At 44.7% G+C, this 10417-nt stretch overlaps 1 protein-coding gene across 1 annotated transcript in view; it reads right to left on the reverse strand.

The window, feature by feature from the left end:
- Window positions 1-1610: 1610 nt before the first annotated feature.
- BMF (Bcl2 modifying factor) overlaps window positions 1611-10417 on the reverse strand; it is an 18511-nt gene continuing 9704 nt past the window's right edge. The window contains exon 4 of the mRNA XM_009634172.2: window positions 1611-3534. Coding sequence (XP_009632467.1) covers window positions 3433-3534 — 102 coding nt within the window. The 3' untranslated portion in view covers window positions 1611-3432. The remainder of the gene's footprint in view (window positions 3535-10417) is intronic.

Raw genomic sequence — 10417 nt, forward strand, 5'->3', positions numbered from 1 at the left:
TATTCAAAAGGGTAGGAAGTTGGGAAAGGATAGGAAGAACTCCGTCCCTCAAGGAAAGAGAGCTGAGGTCTGAAGCTGTTTTGGAGGCCTGGGGAAGGCAACCAAGATACTTCAAGGCTGCTGGTACCATCAGCAGCAGCTCAAGCTCTTCTTAAGAACTGCTAATTAAAAACAGGGATTTTTTTGGGAGAAAGATCCAACTGTTCTTTCTAAATTGTTAGAATGTAGTTTCACAGCACAGAGAGGAACCGCGTCCCATTCCTTTCACCAAGACTAACTAGTATCTAAAAACCCAAGCATACTCCTTCACCAACAGGACTTAAACTATGTTCCTTAGAACTGTTTCCCCAACCGATGTCCGTGGCCACACTGCAATAGTGACTCTGCGGGGAAGATCTCCTTAGGGCGTGCTCTGGGGGCCTTACTAACATGGCATGGATGAAAAATACATGGGTGCTGTGCATCTGTGTATCGGATGATAAACGTGTGATATCTTCCCACTATTCCCTCAAGTAGGTGAGACTGTAAGTATGAAGTAGCTGCTTTTCGCTAACCAGCATGCCCCTCCAAATCTACACAAAGCAAAATAAGACTTTTGGGTTGACAGAGCATATTTCCTTTCTCCAAGATATGCAGATATGGAATATAATTAAAATATATTATCAGTGGTTGTAAATCTCTGGCACCAAAACCCAACACATATATTGCAGGAAGTCGGCCTTTGTCTAGCATTAGCTCTATGTCTCCAACAAAGTATTGTTGTTCAAGGAGATTTTAACTTGAGACCCTGGCATGACCAAGTCTGTTGTTATGGCGGGAAATACGGACTGGCAAAGATGTGTCTTTCCCTGAGCCAAATGACTCTACTGAGGCAGGCAGCCTGACTGAAGAACAGTTTCGGATACTTGTTTCTCCATGTTAAGAGTCTTACCCTAGATAAACTGGTTGGGTCGCCAACACCAGAAAGCACCAGTACCAGACCTATCTTTCCAGCTTACGCATCCAGAGAACGGGCCTTATTGGCCTGTTTGGCAGTCAGGTCAAAGCAAAGGGGAAGGGGAAAGCTCACGATGGTTTTTAAGTGTCAGATGTAGTTTGCAGGGCTGTTATGATGTAGCTTTGACTGTCCCTGATAAAGGGGTCCTGGCAACCACTGGGAAAATGCAAGCACCACATCCCAGAGTGTGCCGTGCAGGCAGGCAGCATTGCTGCATTGCTTCCTGAGCCTCAGCACTTCCACTCCCACCTCTTTAAGAGCTTCTGATTTAAGAGTCTTCTCCTTAACATCCAGCTTCTCAGGGGTCCCCAATTCAGTCTGTGCTTGCACTACCCCTCAGGCTTCCCCCCCCCTCCATTTAAGTCCTCATTCTCCAATGACCAGCATTTACTCCAAGCAGAGGTATGGAAAGCCTCGTCTCCATCAACACGGGTGGAGAGTGGCTTCCCATACTGCTGCAGCACAGTCAGCAACAGCTATCACTTATGTCTCTCTGGGTAACTCTGTAGTGCACATGCTTAAAGAAACAACACAAAACCACAACACGCAAACCCCCTCCTAAAAAAACCTCCCGCCCTCCCTCTCCATAAAACCCACCCCCCAAAATATTGCTTGAGATTCATTTATATGAATTATTAACCATCATGGACAAACATTACTCTAGCTCTAGCTAGAAAAATAACATAAGAGGATAAAAAAAAGCTTTTCTCACATAAACTCTCCTTACATCTAAAGAGAGTGACTGTGAATACATGAAAGTGAAAAAGGCTTGGGGACCTCTTTCAGGGAGCTAAAGCACATTTTGCCACAGTAGAGCAAGGATGCAAATCAAGAGAATGGGGCTGGGAGAGAGGGAGAAAGTCCAAATTTAACTGTGTTCAGCAAATTGTTACCAGACACTACAGTGCAATGATGAGATTATACAAATACCAGTGAAAGCATGAATTAAAGAAAGATAGGCAGAGAGGGGTGGAGGAGAAAGCGTATGTGCAAGTAAACTACTCTTCCCGTACAGTAATGCTTATTTTTTAGAGTGGACCAAGAGCAGAAGAACTCCTCAACGCCTGAAGTCGACATTTGTAACAGGACTGAAGAGCAATTCTCTGGACAGCTCTTCCTCATGCTGGTTGTATCACTTGAGACCTACAACAAGGTGCAGTGGCAATATGGAAACAGTCTGACGAAAATAAAGTCTGTATTGCTCTTCTGTTTGTGTTTTACCCTAGTTGTCACTGGGTTTGCGAACTAACGATATTTAAGGCTACAGAGAAGTAGCCATCGATATTTAAGGCTACTTCCTTTTGCTAGGGTAATTTCCCTGTGCTGGTCCAATAGTGTCAGTCATATGGACAAACTTCTGAGTGCATACAAACTGGGAACTCTTAGAAGATCTCCCTTGACGTAATATTACTGCTGCCAGTCAATATATGCTTACAGCAGCCTCCAAGCATTACATACTGGAGTAATGGACAGACTGCTTGTACAGTGTACATGTCAGACTAGTTGCTAATTAATTTCCCTGTCAAATCCTGAAGCAAAACTATCGGATGCCTGGGACATTTTAGTAAGAGGAGAGAAAAACAAAACAAAATAAACACCAATCATAAAACTAACAAAAACATATACATTAGCATTGTAGAAGAATGACGCTTGTATCGTATTCCATGGTTTTGGGCTTCATGCTGGCTCATGGGCACTGTGAACACTGACCTGGAAGCAAACAGTGGCAGAAACAAATAGCCACCAGCAGCTCCAGGAAGGTTTAGTTTTAAGACCGTTCTGCTGAAATGATTTTGTCCATTGATGGCAATGACAAAGAACAACTTCATGTGAGAGAGCTGCAACTGGTGCCCAATGGAAAGATTGAAGAGATCAGATTTCTTTGTGATTTTTTCTCACACAGGGTGCAAGCAAATAAACAGTAACCCACGCAGAAAACAAGTAACCTGATGGATATAAGCTACTTGAATGTTTTCATTGCTAAAAAGAACCATCTTTGTGGAGGAATTGAGCATCTCTGCTCTGGAAGATACCCAAAGTATGTTTAGAGTCATCAATCCCAGACATCATTTTTAACTAGCAGCCAAAATGCCACTCCTGCACTCTACCGCTGACTAACACACAGGGCAGAGGAAGCCGTTAGTCTAATACCTGCCTCCCTTGCACAGAGGTCACCGGCACGGGGAACCAGCAGCAAGCTTTACCAAACACACCCACATTCTGGCTTTCCTTCGACAGTGTTGGACAAGAGCTCCCTGCCTCGCGAGGCAGGCAGCAGCAAAGAAGAGTCCGTAAAAACCCCCAAACTTGAAGACGAGTATCAGAAATTCAGAGTCCTCACATCCGGCCGGCGGTGTGCAATGTCTCGCCCCCGAACCAGTGTTTGTTCAGTGCTCCCTGCAGACTGGATGCGGCCTGAAACAGGCGGGCGAAGCTCACCTCTGCCCAGTGTGGTTCCTGTTCGCCTCCGCGTTTAAGGCCAAGTTGTGTAGGAAGAGAAAAAGCTGCCACCACACTTGATTTCTGTTCTGCTGATGCTGTAGAGGAGAACAGTTGAAGCAAGGTTATTTATATTTCTAAAATTGCAACATACCACTTCTCTTTTCCAGTAACAACTCAGTTACACTTTTCAAGAGCAGACACTTTAATCCCATCAGCATAACAAGGGGGTGCAGCAAGGGATGAGGGGAGAGAGGGAAATGATAAGTTCTCCAGAAATAATTGTAGCTCTAACATTACAAAAAGAAAAGAGCAGACCCTTTATGCATTGTGCACAAGAGGATTAAACTTTTTTTTTTGCTTGTAGGATTTTGCAGAGTTTAGCCAAGTGCTGTTTTTAATCAGATTGGCTTCTGAGCCTTTCAAAAGCCCCAGCTGCATGAACAAACAACCTTTTTTTTTTAAAAAAAAAGCCCCCCTTCACCCCAAAAGTAAAAAAAAAAAAAAAAAAAAATATAACTGGTGATCCATCTGTAAGTGATTTGACACCGTGAAGGTCAAAGGGTTAATCTTCAATTTAAACCACACTGCTGAGACAGCAAAACTCTGATTTCATCTAGTACAAGAAAACACATTCGTGCACACACACACTCCCCCACCCTCCCCCCACCACATTTTCCTTCCCAGCATCTCCAAGATAATACTGCCCTTTTTATAGCCACTTTTGACAGTAAGCCATAAATAATCAGCCTTGGAGCCCTTTCCTACTGACTGGAGCCAATTAAACCTTAAGCAAGAACATACTTGAAAACACACAAAAAACCAAAACCAAGAGGTTATTTCAGGTCCCATTGTCAAGGAAGAAACATGGGAGTTGAGTTTCAGGGGGACACCAGACTATATAATGCAGCTTTGGGGCAGGAACACTGTTCCTTCTTTTGTTATATGTAATCACCCTGCAAAAGTGGCTCCGATTATACCCCCACCTTCCCGTACTTTAATGGCATCTCATACAAACAGGTGGGTTTCTCTTTACATTGCCCAGCGTGGGATATACTATTTCACCTCAATAACCGACCCTCTATTAGAAGTCAGTCTTTGTTTTCTCATCCAGAATTCCATATTTGCTAAGCAGGACTGATCATTTCTGGAAAACAAAACAAACCAGCCCCAAACTCCACCCCCCCCCCCCCAAGTGATTTGACACCGTGAAGGTCAAAGGGTTAATCTTCAATTTAAACCACACTGCTGAGACAGCAAAACTCTGATTTCATCTAGTACAAGAAAACACATTCGTGCACACACACACTCCCCCACCCTCCCCCCACCACATTTTCCTTCCCAGCATCTCCAAGATAATACTGCCCTTTTTATAGCCACTTTTGACAGTAAGCCATAAATAATCAGCCTTGGAGCCCTTTCCTACTGACTGGAGCCAATTAAACCTTAAGCAAGAACATACTTGAAAACACACAAAAAACCAAAACCAAGAGGTTATTTCAGGTCCCATTGTCAAGGAAGAAACATGGGAGTTGAGTTTCAGGGGGACACCAGACTATATAATGCAGCTTTGGGGCAGGAACACTGTTCCTTCTTTTGTTATATGTAATCACCCTGCAAAAGTGGCTCCGATTATACCCCCACCTTCCCGTACTTTAATGGCATCTCATACAAACAGGTGGGTTTCTCTTTACATTGCCCAGCGTGGGATATACTATTTCACCTCAATAACCGACCCTCTATTAGAAGTCAGTCTTTGTTTTCTCATCCAGAATTCCATATTTGCTAAAGCAGGACTATCATTTCTGGAAAACAAAACAAACCAGCCCCAATCTCCACCCCCCCCCCCCAGCCCAATCCCCAGCAGACGAGGAAACAGAAGACTGGCTTCCAACAACTTTGCCTCAGTACACAGGAGTTCATAAAAGAGCACTGAAGCACATTATATGAACAAGATGTTTCAACTCAGATTAGCTCAGCAGGGCAGAACAACACGGTTGCAAGGCATTCTTTACATAATCACAAATAAGAGTGAGTTCCAATCGGAGTTGGTGTATTGGAGATGTGTCAATAGACAGCTCCTCAAAGCCCTCCCAGATAGTAATTAAATTTTGTTCTTATTTCAGCATGAGTAGATCCGTGCCATTTGAATGAATCACAAGTACACACAAAACAGGCTTCAAAAAACCTGTGTTCATCTCGCATCTTAGCAGCGGGTCATTCTTCTTATCCTCAAGATTTAACAGTTGTCTCCTGGATTTAGAAGAGTTCACACAAGATGCCATCACACATTTCAACACCACTGTGTTTGGAGCATAACCCACAGACGGCGACTGTAGAACCTGGTATCATTTATTTCAAAGTAACCACCCCTGGGTTCAGGCCGCACAGATTATCCAGACATTGCTAGGTTTACAGGTGATAATAATCTTTTATAAACTACCCCCTAAGGTTGGGTAACAAAAATTGGTCTCAAAAAGCAAGATGCTTTTTGGTTTTTTACTTGCCTCTCGGTTTGACCAGGCTTGTCCTTCCTCATCAAACTCCAGAGATTCTTCTCACCCTCTTCCACACAGCCACACTCCCAAACCTGCTCGAACACGCATGTGGAACCACAATGTCCAAATGATATCTAGCTACCATGTTTTTAGCAAGCTGTTACAGCTTAAGTGGACTGCTCCTTACACAGAGACCTTTGGGTAGCATGTCCATGAAGTGGCATGCAAGCACAACGCTGCCTTCTGCAGTTTCCACAAGTAGGGAACTATGCTAGGAGAACACGATGGACAAACATACTACAGATGCTCTGAAGACAATCTGCTTTGGCAGATTATTTTATTCTACTGGCAGCCAAGAGGGTAAAGAAATGTCTTATAGGGACTTAGTATGGGAAATGCAAAAGGATGTTTAAAAACTGGTATCAAAATCCTAAACTTGAAATATATCTCGGCCTCACTGGTGGACCCTCTGTAATGGAAGCTCTCATGGAATTTTGTAAAACAGGTTAATTTGGGGCAGACAAGAGGAGGTGTGCTGATCTGGTACGTGCAGTTTCCACTATTCCACACTTTCAGGAGGACAAATACATGCAAGAATCCCCGTATTAATGTCCTGCTTCATGTAGGAGGCCGCTTTGGGCTTCTTGCACACCAGAACAGGTTTCTAAATATTCTCTCTCCTCTTTAAGTTCTAAATGCCAGCTCAGGAGAAAAGGATTACTTGTTCTTTGTCGTGATAGGTAAAGGAGGCCATGTTCAGGGAAAAAACAGTGGAAGGATTGAGCTCACCCTCCTCCCCTTTGTTTTTGAAGGTGGGAAAGGTTTTTGAGGAAGGTATTGGGTTTTGGTTTTATTTGGTAAATAAGAGTTTTAGATCTCTGCTTTCAGGAGGATTACAGACCTGCAAGAGAACCAGTGGGATGTGGCATCACAAATACTGAGAAAAACTCTAATTTTTTTTTTACTCCATACTCTATTCACTGCCTCTTAAAGCCACTTTTTTGGTACAGCATTTTTTTCCTTCTCCAGTTAAAAACGTTTCCCACTATTTGACTCAGACACTCAAGGAGATTTCCATGCAAGAGCAGAATAGGAATTATTTCGCCCTTTTTCCCCCCTGCTCATAAAAAGCATAAGATTTCGGATCACTTTACGAAGGACATTGACACCATTAATTTTGTTTTGAAGTGAAAAAATAGAGCACTAGGCCGAGGGCAGCTTTCCAGGTTTTATTCCTAGACCTAGGGCTTGCATTTCCCTGGGTCCGTATTCAGCCAGCGTTTGCTTCCACGGCAGTGCCGTCCCCCACACGCTTTCCCTGGCTTGCGTACTGAAGCAGCTCACTCGCGCTGTCCTCTCCCCACCCTAGTGCAGGAAAGTGAACTAGGGCAGGACAACGATCAAGGCCAGAACTAATGCGATAAAGAAGCTGTCTTTACTATTGATCGGGTCATCCTCATCCATCTGATCCATGGCATCACGTAGTCAAGCTGATGTTTGTGCCAGGACAACAAAAAGGCAACCTGAGGAAGAAGAGCAAGCTGGGACGGCTTGCTTCAGCAGCAAGCCTAGCTAAGGGGGTTCACAGGGTTATGGCTTCACTTCTGGGCTGACCTGTTTTCCGTGGTACTAATTCAGCGTGGGACAAGAGCCACAGAATGGAAATGGCAGATATTCTTTGCAACACAGATAGAGTAAACAATTTATGGAAAGAACTGTCCTGGTCTAAAAAATGTCCTTTTCACAAGTTTCAGTAGCTTTTCCCTAGATACGCCTCTGCCAAGACCAAAATAGTCAAATATTTCAGGACTGAGGGTTTTTTGTGTGGTATAATTTAGCTGCCAGAAAGGACAGAAAACCCAGGAGAGTCACTCCATGAATTTGGCACCTCATTTTTTTTCAGATGTGACACATTTCAAGTCAATTCTTACAGTCTTGTAAGACTCATAACTGTTGTGGCACAGGTTTATAATTTCCTAAGCTTCCCTATGCTGATTTATCTGTCATCATAACAATTCAATCCTTGGAGTGACTACTGCACAAAAGTATCAGGGACAAACACTTTGCCACCTCCATGTGGTAGCAACACGATGAACATTTTGAAGCTCCTTTGCCAAGATGGAAAGAAGCCCCTTTTGCCCTCTATACTAGCTGTAACTAAAGACGACTGGTCTTGTGAATACAGTAAGTCAACACAAAGCTGGAAACACATAAAACCATTTCCTATTGCAGCTGCTGCTTTTTAAAGGGGATATCCTTAAGAGACTGTCTGTCTGAGGCGTTAGCATGAATGCTTCCATGAGTCACAAGGAAAGGCCATTTTACAGGAAAAGTGTCCTCTGCAGCAACGGTACATTAGTGAAGCCTAGTCCATGAACTGTGCTGAACCAAAAGCCAGAATACTGGTAAACAAACACAAAAAAACCCAGCAAGGCTTTTACTGGAAGCAAATGAAAGAGGGACACAACTGACCCAACATTTATTCCCTCCCTGTAATTAATTGCTAATACTTGTTTCACACTGTAAGCATACAGAGATACAGATATACATCTATATATCTGTCAAATAGCACCCCAGATGTCAAAAGCTTTTTACTCCTACCAAGCCCTTGCACGGTGTGATCGAGGGAAGATTAGGACAGGTAATACACCTCAAAGAAGATGTTGTCCCTCTGACGCAGCTCCTTGAATCCTTGAGCAGAAATGCTTAACAGATGAATAGGATTCACTTTTCTACCTGATACAGACATGCCTCCCTTCTTAAAAAAATAAATAATATGTTCATCATATACACGTCATATGTGGGTCTGGTACATTCCTATCACATATACAGAAGGGTACACCTGTCTACCCTCTTGATCTCAAGAGCAACTTCTGACTTTGCTTTATGGCTTCCAGATGGTTAAGGGTCAAATTCTGATCCCATCTTAACTAGAAGGATTAAAATATGGCCATAAATGGCACTATTAGAGCAAAGGAAGAATAATGGCATATGTGTACATAAAAACATCATTCTTCCTCTAATGACTAATACAAGTATTAGCAATAAGTTGTTGGGATTTTATTTATTCACTGAAAACAAAAATACTTGCACACCGGGAGCTGTTGCTGACTCATCGCTGAAGGCTGTTTTGCCTGCCAGGTGGCTGGAGGCATATTGTGCTACCACAAAATATGCTTTAGCTTAGAAAGACTAGAAAGTCACAGTCCCCAAGGCAACAGAGGTTACGGGAGGTGTCCCCCGCTGGAGAGAGAAACGCAGGCCAATGGAAGTCAAATACAAATCTTTCCAGCTGTGATTCCTAATGACCAAAGAATAATGCACGTGTAAAAGCAGCGGGGAAAAAAAAGGAGACAGTAACAGAAAAACTGGAAGAGGAGCTTAGTGGCACGATTTCTTGTGATGACACAGAGAGGAGGACAAAGATCTTCCTCGGGGATCTGCGTCCTCCTTCTGGCTTGCAAACCCCACGGCTCTCTTGCGCAGGGCTAAACTTGTGGTAGAGGGAGGTGGCGTTGCAAGTACTGCTTCCTTTCTCAAAGCCTCCGTCAGGCTTTGCGAAGCAAGATAAGCAACATGTGTGTTTATGGAAAGAGGATGTATGGGAGCAGGCGCAGCAGGAGGGATGCGGGGTGCAGAAGACCCCCAAAACCCATTTACAGGCTGCCCAGCCCAAGCTAGGGGGATGGCGCTGACTCCTGCTGAGGCACTGGTCCGAGCAGCACACGGCGGCGTTCATTGCCCCAAACCTGCGGCAGGCACAGCTGTGCAGGTGAGCCCTTTCTCAACTTTCTTGTAGTTCAAAAACAAACATGCAGCCACTCGCACCTTCCTCTCCAGAGCGGGCAGGAAGGGGAAGCAGACAGACGCCATGGCAACAGCCAGCTGACGGCAACCTGGGAAGGGCAACCACCGGCCACCTCGTTCCCAGGCCCCCAGCCTTCCCCTTCTGCACCCCCGGGGGGCACACCAGCTTATTTTCCATAAATACAGTAAATAAAGGTCTTGCATTTCCACAGAGCCACACCTGATACCGCTCTCTGCCTTTGGCATGGGGTCCGGGGGGGAATTTGCCCCCATGCTGGGGGGGAACGGGACACGGGACGAGGGCACAGGAAGAGATGCCCAGACCTCGCCTGGGCTCCCAGGAGGAGCCACCCCCTCCCACAGCCACTGCTGCAGGCAGCAAGCACGGGCAGGTTTATTCACTCAGACCCCTGGTGTGAACTGAGACAGAGCTGTTTCACAGCTCACCCTGTTTATCACCTAACCTGCCGAGGCCGTGGGACGGACTGACCTGTATTTCGCATCGATCCCCTCACCACCAGAAGAAGGGAGGTGCTCCCAAAACCGCTTGGTGCAGGGGAGACACCCCCTAGTGATTAAAGCATACCTCAGGGTTTTGGTTAAAATAACACTTTGCAAGTTTTTTGCAGGAAAATAAACTGGTGTGTTTGGGAGGGAGTCTGGGGGGGGGGTGTGT

Source organism: Egretta garzetta, unplaced genomic scaffold, assembly GCF_000687185.1.
Source record: "Egretta garzetta isolate BGI_Z169 unplaced genomic scaffold, ASM68718v1 scaffold2, whole genome shotgun sequence".
Classification (NCBI taxonomy): domain Eukaryota; kingdom Metazoa; phylum Chordata; class Aves; order Pelecaniformes; family Ardeidae; genus Egretta; species Egretta garzetta.